General features: G+C 47.4%; 1 protein-coding gene across 3 annotated transcripts in view; it reads right to left on the reverse strand.

Annotated features, from left to right (window-relative positions):
• The window catches only part of LUC7L (LUC7 like), a 28,994-nt gene that overhangs the window by 3,894 nt on the left and 10,011 nt on the right, over nucleotides 1-15,089 (reverse strand). For all 3 annotated transcript variants that reach the window (XM_018040094.1, XM_018040095.1, XM_018040096.1), the window contains 4 exons: nucleotides 8,314-8,424; nucleotides 7,205-7,348; nucleotides 3,682-3,858; nucleotides 1,192-1,280 (listed from right to left, as the gene is read on the reverse strand). In XM_018040094.1, coding sequence (XP_017895583.1) covers nucleotides 1,192-1,280; nucleotides 3,682-3,858; nucleotides 7,205-7,348; nucleotides 8,314-8,424 — 521 coding nt within the window. The remainder of the gene's footprint in view (nucleotides 1-1,191; nucleotides 1,281-3,681; nucleotides 3,859-7,204; nucleotides 7,349-8,313; nucleotides 8,425-15,089) is intronic.

The raw sequence follows: 15,089 nt of genomic DNA on the forward strand, positions 1-15,089 counted from the left end.
TTTTGAAGATACTTACAACTCCGTGGTCACTGCAGCATTATTTACAATAGTTCAGACACAGGAAAATCTCAGTGTCCACTGACAGATGGACTGATACAGACGGTGTAGCTGTATATATACCGTGGGATGCTATTCATTCTCCCATTGGCAGCAGCACAGATGGACCCTGAGAGCACTACGCCAAGTAAAATAAGCCAGACGGGGAAAGATAAATGCTGCATGAGTCCAGTTACATGCGGAATAGAAAAGAACCAAACTCACAGAGACAACAGACTGGTGGTTGTTAGAGGTAGGAAAACGAGGGTGGGCAAAGGCGGGAGGACAGGTGACGCCAACGGCACAGATGGCGCTGCGCAGCCAAGAGCACGCCAGCTGCAGGGACCAAGCACCCGCGCACGACGCCGCCCGCGCAGGCGGCCACCCGCGCACAACGCCACCCGCATGAAAAGACCCTCGTGTCTGCGCTTGATATTTTTATACTGTTCCAGTCTCTTTATAATCAACATGTGACATAATTAAAGTAATGAAAAACAAAAGAGTTAGCAAGTTATTCACACAGGAATCCCTCCAGGCGTCTGTGTACCCAATATAGAGCCTGGCTACTCTGGGCTCCAGACACTGCCCCGAACTCTGACCAGACCCACCACCACTACCTGGCTGCTCTCAGGCATCCCAGCCCTAACACGGCCAGAACCACCTCCTCTCCCAAAACTCCGCTCCCAGGCTCCCCTCCTCTGTCACCATCAGCGGCCACTCCAGGCCACCTCCACTTCTGCTCTGCACAGCTCACATCATCTGCTATCAGATGCTATCAGCTCTGCCCCTAGAGCACACAGCTTGCCCCTGCCCCCTCTTGGGCCTGGACCCTCCTAGCCACTCATGTTCTCCTCGCTCCCATCCGACCACCCTCAGCCCTTGGCCCACATGAGCCCGTCCCTGGTGGATCCCGCCATAGGGCCTGCTCCGGGCAGGAATCTTTTTACTTCTTTTCATGGCCACCAGGTACCTGGCAGACCTCAAGTGTCACAGGCAACAGCAAGGCTGCCAATTACATGGGGTGTCCTCAGGATGGGGGGTGTCCTCGGGATAGGTGGGGTGTCCTCGGGATAGGTGGGGTGTCCTCGGGATAGGTGGGGTGTCCTCGGGATAGGTGGGGTGTCCTCGGGATAGGTGGGGTGTCCTTGGGCTCACCTTCTGCTCAGCCGTTCCTCCCGCTCTCTCTCCTCTCGCCTCCTCAGCCGATCCTGATTTCTCTTCTCCTGTTTCTCAGCCACGGTTTTCTAAATAAAACGGAAAACTGGGAAGATGAGAGAGGCACAGACACACTAGGGTGTGAACAGTGTTGAACAAAGAACGCTTACATGACCTCAGTACTGGCGATTTAAGAACCTTAGGGAAATTCAGGGAACAGGAACACAATTCTTTTTGTTAACAAAACCTCTTAAACAGCAGAAAATAGATGGAATAAAAACTGTTTTATAAATTCAGTGACAAACTACTAATTCTAACAGGTGCTGTACTTCTAAGTTACAGAGAGTTTATCATATGACTTCAAATCAATCAAGAAAGTTAAGGTTTTTACCCAAAGAAGGCCCCACAAACTTTATGTGAAGGAGAATATGTGTATTTGATCAAGCACACCTTGCTGAGGGAAGCCAAGGTACCCAGCCTCGTTGCCGCCTGTCCTGGGGGATGGGTTGTGGTGGACATGGAGGGACGGAGGGGGACAGGAGATGGCCTGGAGACCGTGCCACTGGAGCACCCCAAAACCCACTTGGAGCCTTTCACACCATCTCATGCTGCTGAGAAGAAGGCCTCCTCACCTCCCCCTGGGGAGGGGGAGGTATCCAGAGCCAGAAGACAAGGTCCAAGAGGGTGTGCAGCATGACCTAAAATATCAGTGCTGACAAAAGCCAGGCCCCCAGGAAGAAAGGGCACGGCTGGGGGTGCGTTTGTGTCTGTGTGTGACCTCGAAGCATCTGGGCCCAAGCTCTCCTGTGCGGCTCCTCTAGCTCTGCCCTCTGACGTCATACATAAAACACTGGGAGCAGCACCTCGGCCTCCACAAACCCTGCCTAAGAACCAGCCTGGAGGTAGCATCAGCTCCTCCCCAAACCCTCCCTACTCCCTGAAGCATTAGGTCCCCCCACAGGCAAGTCCTCACTCTTCCCCGCCTCCTTCCGCCGTGTCCATCCAGGTGCAGGACCTGCAGGCGTGCACACGGCCGGGACCACTGAGTGAAGCCCTCTCCGAACTGGGCAGAGCTCCCACTCTCCTCATGGTTAAGAGGGGAACTTCCAAGCAAACTTTTCTGCTGATAGTGTAATAGCTATTTATTGAAATCTGCAACTTGGCTGTATTGTTCTATCAACTGAATACTGCTCATAACCACAATAACAAAATACAATTTTTAGATCAGTGAATACTTAAGTTCTAGAGATTTCAGGGAAAGAAGTTTTAATGTATGCTGATGTAAAAAAAAAAAAGGCTTTCAGATATAAGAAACATTAGGGCAAGATTCTGGCATGTTATGGAATGGAATGACAATTTAAAGGAAAACAGGAATATAAGGAGATTTTTTATGAAGATGGTAGCTGCCACCAAATTGTTATTTATACTATATTAGCTTTCATGCATTGGAGAAGGAAATGGCAACCCACTCCAGTGTTCTTGCCTGGAGAATCCCAGGGACAAGTGGAGCCTGGTGGGCTGCCGTCTATGGGGTCGCACAGAGTTGGACATGACTGAAGTGACTTAGCAGCAGCAGCAGCTACATAGAATATATGTTTATATTTTATACCATAAACTTATAAAAAAATTTCCAACTTAAAACCGTGTGACAGAAAGTATCACTTTTCAGAATTCCACCGGAAACACAGGAGATGCTAAAGACCAGCGGTGAACCTGCAACCGGCTCCCTCTACAGTCTGAGCGCACACCACCTCCCGGGACCCTCTCTGGGCCTAAGGGCGCCACCCACTGCCCCTTCTGGGGCCACAGGTGGCCTGAGGCTTTGACTGTCAAGGTGGCCTATAGTTAGGAGCCACATGTCTGTCCTTCCAGATTTTGGGCTTCTGGAGGAAAGGCCTGCATATTTCCCAGCATCCTAGTACACAGCCAGGGAGGTTTCATCCGTCTGAAAACAATTCAACTTATCCCAAAGTTGCTTAATTTTCCTTCTCAGCACTCCATATCCAGGACGTCGAATGCTGTAGTCTAACCCAGGAAAACAAGGAGCCCCGAGGAAGGGACAGGGGCATCCAGCCGTGGGGCAGGGCCACCAGAAAAAGCCCCATCACCTTCTTATGTTTCTAGCCTGACCACACTCCAAAGGTCTGCCTTCACCCAAAGAGAAAAACCACAGGCTCCTGGCTCTCTCTCACCTCCAAAGAGAAGTGTTTCCAGAGGGGTGCACGAGTTCCCTGTACCCGGGATGAATTCTGCCATTGTTCTCTGTAAACAAGGGGTAGTAGCCTAAACAAACATCCCAGGCCCTGTTGGATTCTGAGATCTCAGGAAACACAATGATGACACCTGAGCAGCTCACTGTAAAACTACGGTATAAAACCAAGGCCTGATACCGCCACCAACAAAAAAACACCACAAGGCTTGCTACAAGCAGAGACATGAAGATGATCACGACTTCGCAGGCTTCTTCAGAAACACAGCACTCTAACATACCCTTAACTGATCGAGCTTCTCACGGATCTGAATGAATCCCAAGTGTAACTTGCCCCCGAAGTGGTCTGCAAGACGACGGTCATTGTCATGGAGGCCAAGGTAGGCCGAACAGACCTCACAGACACGAAGCTTCTGTTGCTGAAAACTGGACGCAGGCATGGAATTTCTGTATTCTTCCTGGAGAGCAGGAAAAGAGTGATCCAAGTGAGGTTAACTCAAATGCCACTGTCCCCTCAACCCCTAAAATGAAGTACATGAAGGGAGGTGACTTTTATTTTTAGCTGCCCAGCTTGCGGGACTTTAATTCACAGACTAGAGACTGAACCCCAGGCCCTGGCAGTGAAGTGCCAAGTACTAACCACTGAACCACCAGGAAATTCCCTAAAGATGATTTCAAAATACATAAACCTGAATCGTTTACAAAGCTTCAGATACTTGTAATTAAATTGTAATTTAATTTCAATAAATTGTAATTAAATTGTAATCCAATTTAAAATGTTTCTTTAAAAGATGAACTAAGAGTCATGATTTCAAAGCAGTGAGGGATATTCAGAACACTGAGACACACGGGAGACTGTGTGCTAAAGGCCAGCGGAGAAGGGGAGTCCCTGCAATGGTGGAGAGCTCTTGGAAGACCAAACTACAGGCCCCTCACGGCGCCCCTGATCACACCAGACATGGCGGAGCTCTGGGAAGACCAGACTACAGGCCCCTCACGGTGCCCCTGATCACACCAGACATGGCGGAGCTCTGGGAAGATCAAACTGACTACAGCGCCCCAATCACACCAAACAGACAGGCAAAACACAGAGCATCCAGAGTCTGTCCCAGTGTCCAGGAATGCCCAGTGCAGCCCTGAAACCTAAAATCTGGAAGGAGAAACACACCAGACATCTCTTCAAAAGAGGAAATGTGCCTAAGGGAAGAGAACAAAGCGCGCGCACACACACCCCCCCTACCCCTGCCCAGCAGCCAGTGTGCTCTGAGTCTCATCACAGGGAGCCACTCTGCCTCAAAGGAAAACACACGAATACAAAAAAGCGGCCCAGGACACAGTGATGGCTGCCTGTGCTCAAATTAACACACTCCTTCAAAATCTAGGTTGAGGGAGCATTTCAACATTTGTCCTTAAAGAGAAGACAATGTAATAATCTTCCATTAATTCATACATTCAAAACATTCCCTAAAAAATGCAGGTTAAAATAAGACGTCATGTCACTCACTAGACTGACGGACACACAGAACACCAGGCTGTCCCATACCCCGACGCCGGCGCCCGTGCAGCATGGTTACTGTGGCGGCAGCCTGTCTGTAAAGGTGGGGTTACCAGAAATATCCCTCACACAAGCACATCGCTGGACACACAGACCGGCCGTGAGATGAGAAACCATCAGTGACCTGGAAAACCACCCATGGACAAACAGCCACGTGCCCCTAAAGTGCAGTCCCGCAGCAGTAACCAAACTGCACCCACCGGCCTGCAGCAGCCTGGAGAGTGCTGCCCGGCGATGCAAGCGGGAGGACCTGCAGCACCGCCGCCGGACGCCTCCACGCCCGCCAGGGACGCACGCGGTTTATGAGCCCAGGTATGCAATGAACGCACACGAACACCTCTGGGGACAGAGGCAGAAAGACCAGGAGCTCAGATTTCCATTAGAGTGCGGCTTCTTTCCTAAAGAGTCAAACAGCTTAACGAGAAACACTAAACGTGGTGGGTGAGAGTAATCTGAGATAATATTCTACACCTTTCAGTAGTTTTGAAATCACAAATGCCACCCTCTAATATCCTTCAAAATAAATTCTACGCAGAGTGAAAAAAAAGTCAATCCCTAAGGGTTACATACTGTGTGAATCCATTATGCAATGTTCTTAAAATGAGCAAACGCTAAGAATGAAGGGCAGACTGGTGGTCAGAGAAGTGGGTGTGCTGTGAGGGCAGCAGGCAGGACCTACAGGTGGCGAGTGGCCACTCAGTAGCTGTTCTGGGATGGGATGCTGGCTTACAGTTTTTTAAGACAGAACCACTGCGGGAAACCAGGTAAAAAGCACACAGCACCCCTCCCGCTCCACTTCTTAGGATGCCAAACAGCCTTGCCTGCCACTAAGGGCAGGGTGGATGCTACCCAGACCAGCACAGCAGAGGCTTCCCCCCACAAGCCACCCTGTCTTGTCTGTTAGTTTTAAGATAAGGAAAGGGACAGTGGCCGAAGCAAGGGGCCTGGAGACCCCGTGTGTATCTGACTCCTGCTCCCCTTGGGGCTATCTGCAGACATCCGATTGGTGAACCCCGCATCTATACTATTTCAAGTCTCGGATCCACCGCACAGGTTTCTGGTGTCTGCTCTGCTCCTCAAAGCAGGAAGGCTCAGCCTCAGGATTCACTAAAAGGCTACAGAGCTCCTTCCTTCCTGACCCTCTGGCCTTTCTGCTGGGTACTGTCAGCAACCCGGGGAGCCTGACTCCATACACTCAAATTTTCCCTTTAAACACACAGAGGTTTGGATCCTACGTAAGGATTCCGATGCAGGACCTGGGACTCCCCACGCACACGTCACTGCTCAGTGGGCACTTGGGAGGATTCACGTGTTCAGCTGTCATCACTGAGCTCTACTTCGTCTCAGGTGCCACAAGGAGCCAGGGGACCAGCAACAACCAAAACCAGCCCTGTGCTGGCACGCTGCCCACGCTGCCATCACGTCTCCATCCACCATCCAAACAATCTTCTGTCTGGGTCTCAGCAAATTGCCTTCAGGATCACCCTATCCTACCTGAACATCCCCTGTACCCCAAGTCACTCTTAAACTGAGACCTCATTTCTTTTGAGCGCCCATCTTCATCAGAGTGAATCCTAGCCAGTGCTCACATGCATTCTGCCTGGCCCACAGGAGGCGTAAAGGTGCACTCCCGTCCCTCTCTCCCTGACTCTAACCTTCCCACCATTCTCAAAGTCAATCCAGGCCACCTCCACTCCAGTAGGGAGGATCTGAGAAGCAGAAAATCCAACAGAGGAAACAGTCCAGACAGTCCTGGACTCAGCTTCTGCACCACACAGCAGAGTCCTGGCCTGGCAGCCCAAGGACACCACCTGGGTGCAGCTCATAACCTGCAGGAGTCTCTCTCCTGAGGGCACAGAGTCACTAATAACCTGAGGCCTCTCTTCACAGCAACTGCAAAGCCAGTCAGCCCCATCACATCAGCTGAACACCTTGTACACCGGGCCCTTCCTGGAAGCAGATGGACACAGACTCATTAACATGGACAAGCTATGCTCAGGATGCACTCTACACACGGGAGGGATGCGCAGAGCGCCAAGTGCTCAGTCTGAGGCCTCAGGGGTCAAGTGAGCAGCGAAGACACAAACCCCAGGGTGGGCTGACTTGAAATTGTACCATCCTGACATTATCACCCTACTTCCAACTCCTCAATATTCAAGAAAATGGAGGCATGGCTCAGTTTTAGTCCAATGGTCAGCTCTCTGAAGTTACTATGTTTCTTCCCTCTTTAAGACATTTTCCTCACCAACCTCAGCTTCTTTTTTCTTTGCACGGACTTTCTCCACTTCCATGAGAATCTTCTGTGATTCATCCACATTTCCTTCAGCTCCCAGCTGCTCAGCTTTAGCAAGAAGCTTTCCTATTTCTTCATTCAATTCATGTACTTTTTCTGCCTGGAGAGAAAGAGACAGCCAGGTAAGACACCTAAAAACAAAAGACGAGAGCTGGGATGGAGGCTGAAAGGATGGTGGTGTGTGTGTATAGTTATGACTGATTTGTGCTGTTGTATGGCAAAAACCAACACAATATTGTAAAGCAATTATCCAATTAAAAAAATAAAAACAAAAGATTTTTTAATGCAAAGGGTGTTTCTCTTATTGCATTTCTGCTGTTTCACAGAGAATACACCAACAGCTGGAAACTTCACTGATGACATGAATTCTAACAGTTACAGCACCCACACTGCCACCACTGAGACCGACCGTTAAGTGTCAGACCTTGACAGATCTCTGCACTGAACCCTAGCAGAGGCAGCAACACGCGCCTGTCACTCCCACAGGCTGTAAGGCCCGCCCCGTGGGCCAGCTTCCAGGCCGCCACTCTGTATACCTTCCAGCACAGCTCAGTCTCCAGGTGAGGGTAACAAAATGCGTGAGCCTAAACACATACAAGACTCACCCTTTAAGCAAAATGACTAATCACTGGGAGTTTCTTAATAAACAGCACCACTGGGCTAGTTAAAAACTGTCTCTCTCCTAAGAAATCCTTTCATAAAACTGAAGGAGAAAAGAACACTGAAGAGAACTCACTCAAGAGGGACAAGGCCTTCTAAATGATGCACATGCCGATTTCACCAGGTCTGCTTTTTTCTTCTGTGACACAGACACACCAGAATCTAACCATTTCCCTGCTAACTTACCCATTTCCTGTTCTGCGCAGGGAGGTTGATCAAGTAACTTTACGACATATGCATAGCGCAGTGACAGGCTGTGAGCTTGGTGACAGCTTCCCTCCTTCCTTCTAACAGCCAGGGCAGTGGACACCCACTGTCCACCCCAAAATGCGCACTCGGCACCGACAGGTCCCAGCCCCGCTTTGATACCGACGACTGGAGGTGGAGGCCTCCCTCCCCGCATACCTTTGCAGAAACTTCTGCACTGATCTCCTCCTGGGTCTCTGCCAGCCGTTTCTTGGCAAGCTCCGTTCTCCGATCACACTCAGCGATGAAGGACTCCAAGTGATCCATCGCCTAGCTCAGGAGAGGCAGAGGGCTCCAGTCAGTGACCTGCCTGTGACCTCAGAGCTCATGTGTTCGATAGGAAGTGCAGTCCTGGCTTGGTTCTTAAGGCCTGTCGGTTCAGTGGGAAGATCTGCAGCTACGCTACTGCTAACATGTCCACAGTTACATTCAATCAAGGGGCTTTGTTAAACCAAACGACCGTGCACAAATATGGTCTTCTCATCTGATTTATCTTCAAATGTGTCAAAGAACCCCCATCCCTCAACAATTTCAAGAAACTCTAAAGGAAGCTGAAACACCTGGCATAACTAACTGTTCTGAGGGACAGGAAGGCTAGGCCGTGTTGTTATGTCAGAGGCCCTCCACTGGTGAGGCGGGGGTGCAGATGTACTCACTGGTCTTTGTGAGCCACGTAAATATTATTCCCTCATGTTCTGAGGGTAGAGTTCCCCCTTCCACCTCAAAACAAAATAGAACAAATGTTACTTGAGCGGTGAACACGTTCAGTTATGGCCTACCATCTAAAGTAGTGGGAAAACAGGTTACTACTTACCCAAAGAGATAAAGGAAAAGACACTCTGAAAAGAGTTGGTGGAAAACAATAAAATACTAATCAATAAGTGGTCATATATGCTAGGCAGTTAACTTGCTGTAACTAGTCAAGGCCCCAACATAACTTCAGATAAACATACAAACAGGACACCCTTTTCCAATCTCCAGGCTAGGACCAACCAGTGCTGGGCAGCAGGTCCCACGCTGCTCACGCAGGGGCGTGTTACACAGACAGCAAGTGATGCTGGGAGCGGGTGACGGGATTAGACAGGGTGAGCAGAGCCAGGAAAGCTCTGGGTGCAAATGGTAATAAGGCAGAGGCCAAGGGACCAAGAAGTGATGATCTATGTCCCTGCCTCCAGATGTGGTCTGGAGAGAGCCCCCAGCAGGGATCAGCGTTGACAGTGGGATCCCCGTTTTTCAAAGGAAAGCACGCTTTGGCCTTGGTCAAGACAGGGAAGAGGCTCTGTGATAGCGCTACACCTGTGGTCCACCAAGGAAAACTCCCCGACTCCACACTCCTGGAGCTAAAGACCTCTTTCCTGTTATTGGTCCTCAAATATTCTCGATGAGCATTTCACTATGCTCAAATCAAACCACCAGGAAAGCCAGTGCCTGGCATTCGTTGGCACGCATGCACTGCATTTCCTGGAAGGATGTCGAGCTGACCAGCTCTGCTGACAAGGTGGGGACTTGACAGGATCAAAGTGCAAGTCTGGCACTGCCCATGCTCTTAGGGACAAGGGCTCCTGGCGGACCAGCCCAAGAGGCCCCGCGGCCGCCTGCTTATTGGGAGACCTGGGTACAGAGCTCCTCTACTGCCTCCCCAGAGAGCAACCTCACACCCGACAAGGAACCAAGACTCTGCTCATCAAGGTTTGAGTGGGCAATTCTGCCAGTGCCTTTACCAAGCAAAGAACCACTGCACCTTACACAGAACATAAACTGGCTATGGACTCAGACATCTGATCAGCTAACAATAAAACGGGAAACTTCGCAGCACAGAACAGGCAGAACGCAGAGACGTCTCAACTGAGTGTTCTTTAAAAGATGGCTCTGTTTTGCTGCCCCTCCTTCTCTTCAATGTGCTTCTCAATGTCACTTTGCTTCCTAAATCAAGGAGCACGTTTAAATGATGAAAATAAAATTCACAAAGAAGGTATTCAAACCTACAAATTAAATGCTACTGACAATCCACCACTTACTAGGAAGTCATGCACCTCTACTCTGTAATTCAGGGGTGGTGTGATGAACCACATACTGTCGGGGGTTGAGCTCATGGGGGTGCACAGGTCTCACTGCTGCTGAGGCTGCCCCTGACCCCCCAAGACGGCGAGGTGCTCTCCCCGACCCTCCTGCCCAGCAGCATCGGCAAGCCTGAGAGGAGCCCGTGCTGCCAGCAGAACAGTCAGTGCAAACACGTGCCTCGGGACAGCCATCCGGGGCTCTCCAGGCACCAACTCCCAGGTGAAGGAAAGGAAGCAGTCTCCAGAGTCCTGAGGCAAGGACTCCTGGGATCCGACTCCACAGTCCCTACGCTTGGCCCTCACAGCTGAGGCAGTACTCACCACCCCCGTATACAGAAACTAGAAAAGGGCAAAGTAACTTGCCCAGGGTTGTACAGGGACTCTAACCCCGAGCCTAAGGGAAAGTGTGACTGCCACACTACACACCTGTAAGACAGAGAGCAGTGGTCCCATTAGGTGAGATGGTGTGTTGCTCTAGAAACCTGTTACATCTCAAAGAAATCAATGTGGGGAAAAGGTGAACTATATTTTCACTGAATAGAGAAAAATGTTTACATTTCCCACATGTGAACAGTGAATTAACAGTGCCCTGTGTGTCCGCATGCAAGTTGGGATACTTGAGATGCATTTACACAGATGACCTACTCCCTCTCCTAAGGAACTCCTGGTGTAACTCTCTCAAGAAACTAAGGCCAGGTCCTGGGGTGGTCAGGCCAAGGCTGTGCTAGAAAGAGACAATGATGAGGTAATTTCTCCCAGGTAACCCAAGTTTTGGGTGGAGAAGCCAGCCACTAGCTAAAGTTGAGGGTCTAAGCAGGGTATACCTACACAAAGTAATACCTTATGACAACCCTGACAGGCCCACAAAGAAATACCTGCTTAAACCTCTCTCACTGGCAAAAACTGGAAGTTTGGTAACTCGCTCTGTTAGTGAAGACGTGAAAATGGGAACTCCCAGGTGCCACTGGGGGCAGCACTCACCCTCTGGAAAGCTTGGTGGCTCTAGCCACCAAAATGACAAAGCACCACCTTTCTGGGCGGCCAGTCCCGCCTCTTGGGATCTTTCCTAGACACACTCACAATGTGCTGATGTGTACTGCAGCACTATGACCATCAACAGGGGACTACTCCTATGAAACAGACACCATCCTCTGGAATATTATGTCACCACAAAAAGGGTGGAGTTAACTATATGGCAGGGAATAATCTGAGATATATGCTGAAAATTAAATCAAGATGAGGGAAGAGCAGGCAGACAGAGCATGTGTCCAGGGGACTATTACTTGTGTTTTAAGAAAAGTGAGATACACGCCCCTCAGGTTCCACATCATCTCCGAAGGGAAGAAAAGAAACTCAACACCTGACTAGCTCTGGGCCCAATCAGGGGGCTGAAGAGCAGAGCAGGAGACAGGCTTCACAACATACCTTTCGTATCTCAAACTCTGAACCATGTGAACATCTTACGTGTTTTACAATTAGTGACAAGCAGCAACCCTAGTGACGTAACTCATCTGGGCAATACTCCTCACTGCTGCTGGACGCACGTGGCCCCAGTCTGACGGGGGCCTGTGCAACCAGCAGCCAGACTGCCAGGGCCACTCGAGTCCACTGACGTCATGCCACCGAGGTGACGCGCCAACCGCTGCCCAGCTCCACCTCTGTGCTACTCTGTCAAACGAAAACCTGATTCTGACTGTCACGCATCCAGATCTAACTTCCAGCTTACAGGAAATTTCAAATATAAGGGAAAACATGTTAAAGACTGCATCATAAGGATACAATCAACAAAATCCAGGATATGAGAAACATTAATTTCGTCAAACAGATGTAAAAAGACTTACGAAGCATCCTAGCGTGTAGATCTTATTTTGGTATATGAGTCAAACAAAAGACTGTAAAAAAAATCCTTTTTGAGACAATCTGGGAAATTTGAAGACTGTTAGATAAGATTAAGAAATTATCCTTTAAATAATACACATTTTAAATAAAATTATCTTCTAGATATATTTGCAGTACTTACAGATAAAATTCCATCTCTAGGAACTACTGTAAAATAATCCAGTATGGAAAGACAAAACAAAGATGAAACAAGTCTTAACATCATCAATCACTGAAAACCGGGAGACGAAACCCAGAGATGGTCACTATATTATTCTGCTTACATTTGCATGTTTAATTTTTTTCTCAACACATTAAAAAAAACATGCTAATAACATACAAACTACTATATATAAACTATACAAAGAAGGTCCTACTGTACAGCACTGGAAAATATACTTAGTATCTTGTAATATACTATACTGGAAAAGAATCTGAAAAAAAAAGTATATATAAGTGAATCACTTGGCTGTACACCAGACACTAACGCAACACTAAATCAACTGTACTTCAATTAAAAAAGAAAAACATGGTAATAAGTACATTCTGTCCCAACCAACTATAATACCAGATTTTTGTATGCAGAGTAAAAATAACTTCACAAGTCAATGGCAACACTGAAATATTTACAGATGATAGGATGTGTGAAAGTCTGAGATTTGTGAAGTCAGTTGGCCATAAGCTGATCATTCCTGAGGCTGAAAGATGGGTACACGGAGATCCATTAAGCCGTTACACCTCCTGTTGTCTGAGATCCTCCAAGGTAAAACAAAACAAAAAGCAACTGGCCATCCAAGGTCGCCTGCAGCACTTGAACAGCAAGCTGTTGCTCCTTTTCCACTTTGAAGCTGTGGTAGGGGACTGCCTCCAGGGAGCGGGAGGGGCACAGGGAGGAGGCTTTCTGGGCTTTCCATGACAGTCTGGGAATTTTGATTTGGCCACACACTTTCAGTGAGAGCACACAGTGAGTTCCAATACACACACTTATCCCTTTTTTGCTCAGGACTTCCTAAGGAACTTAAGTCACTGAACATTCAGGTCTCACAAAAATTAATTTCAAGGGCACAGTCTACCATTTGAGTCCCTCATAATCTGTTCATTCATCACTAAAGCGTGTTTTGTTGCATCCAATTTTTCAACCTTATACACGATGCTACGACAACAATACTTTGTGTGCTATTGTTTGCCTGTGTTTTCAATCACAGTTGACCCTTGAACAATGAGGGGCTGGGCGTAGGCGCTGGACCCTGTAGCTGTGCAGTACGCATTTACTGGAAAAACCTCGAAGTGCACCCTCACAGTTCAAGCAACAAGCATTGCTTAAAGGTCCACTGTACTTTCTTAAGACAGAGGATTTGTAGAAATAAATTATAAAGTAGCAGTACCTTTCAATTTTCATTTCTGCACACTATATTAGCAATTCAATTGGACCTAATAACGTCACATGACGTAAAAAGCATAATTCTTCCTCCCTAAGAAATAACCATTTGAGCTTGGTAAATACCTTTTAAAACTGTATTAAAAAAAAAAATAAAATAAAAAAAATAAAAAAAAACTGTATTAAAACGCATATACAAGTACACAATTTTTACTCCGTCTAGGATAGTTTTTAAAGCTTTTTCATTTTTTACATCAACGCACACAGTTTCTATATCTATAGCTGTGCGGCATTTTACTATTTTAAAACAACTATATACATTCCACAATAAATATGTATTTGCATTTTTTCACCTTTCACTAATTCAGAACAATGCAATAAACATCTTAAGTCTTCTCATACACAGGCCAATACTCTAGGACCATTTCTTACAAACTGCTTAGAGAACATTAAAAGTTTATAAATACTTTAAAATTGTATACAGAGCTGATGAGCTCTTATAAAAGATTTTTATACTGAAAGTCAAATGTCACCTAAGCTGAGCAACTAATTCAGAAATAAAACAGACTGGAACTTCCCTGGTGATCCAGGGGCTGAGACGCCACACTCCCAGTATAGGGGCTCAGGTCTGATCCCTGGTTGGGGAGCTAGATCCTGCATGCCACACGCAACTAAGAGCTCCTGCTTGCCATGACTAAAGATGTTACATGCTGCAACTAAGGCCCAGCATAGTGAAATAAATTTAAAAAAAAAAAGAAGAAATAAAACAGACTAATAATGATGCTTTCTATAAAAGCATAATTTTCTTTTAAATTAATGCATCCACTGATTAATAAATCCACTAAAACTCAAGTTTTAGAAGTTTCTCTTTTCTGAAAGAATAGATGAAAGGCACCTAACATGCAAAAGCTTTCATGTTGATATGACTATAATAACCTGTTCTAAAACCGCTGTCTCTAATACAACCTGGATTAAAAAAGCTCCTAAACACCCCTGACTGATCCACTCAACAAAATAACTCTCCCAGGGTCATGTGATGATGTTTCCATGACTTCTGGCAAATAGCACCAATATTATTATACTTTCAGAGACTCTGTGGAGATAAATGTTAGGTCCACCTGACAGATTTACTGTCAACAGTGAAGAGATTCTACCAAAACATGTGGTAAGATACACAAATATAAGCTACTAAGAAAAATCATGGATTAGCGACGGTTCACAATTTGCGAAAACAAAACCTGTGTCCGTCTTATAGTAGTGATGACTATACTGTACTCTCTCCAGAAACCAACTTCAACACAATACAGGAGCTGCTGGTTCCACGCCTGGGAACTGAACCATCCACATGGTCACGCGGCAGGCTTGGAACCTCACACCAACAGCAGCTCCTCAGGAGGCAGCAACAGGTCAGCGAGATCAAGAGTCAGCTCACTGACACCATCTGGCCAAAGCGTTTCTGCAGTGTTCTGATTTATCAAATTGCAATTCGACAAGAAACATCACAACCAGCTTTTGCTATATACGTGTGTTCACCCTGAAGAGCCTATCTTCAAAAGATACAAGTGACCTCTGGAGAGGCACTGGATACAAGTCATGTGGACAAGGGCAGACTTTTCACT

Source organism: Capra hircus, chromosome 25 (assembly GCF_001704415.2).
Source record: "Capra hircus breed San Clemente chromosome 25, ASM170441v1, whole genome shotgun sequence".
NCBI classification, from domain to species: domain Eukaryota; kingdom Metazoa; phylum Chordata; class Mammalia; order Artiodactyla; family Bovidae; genus Capra; species Capra hircus.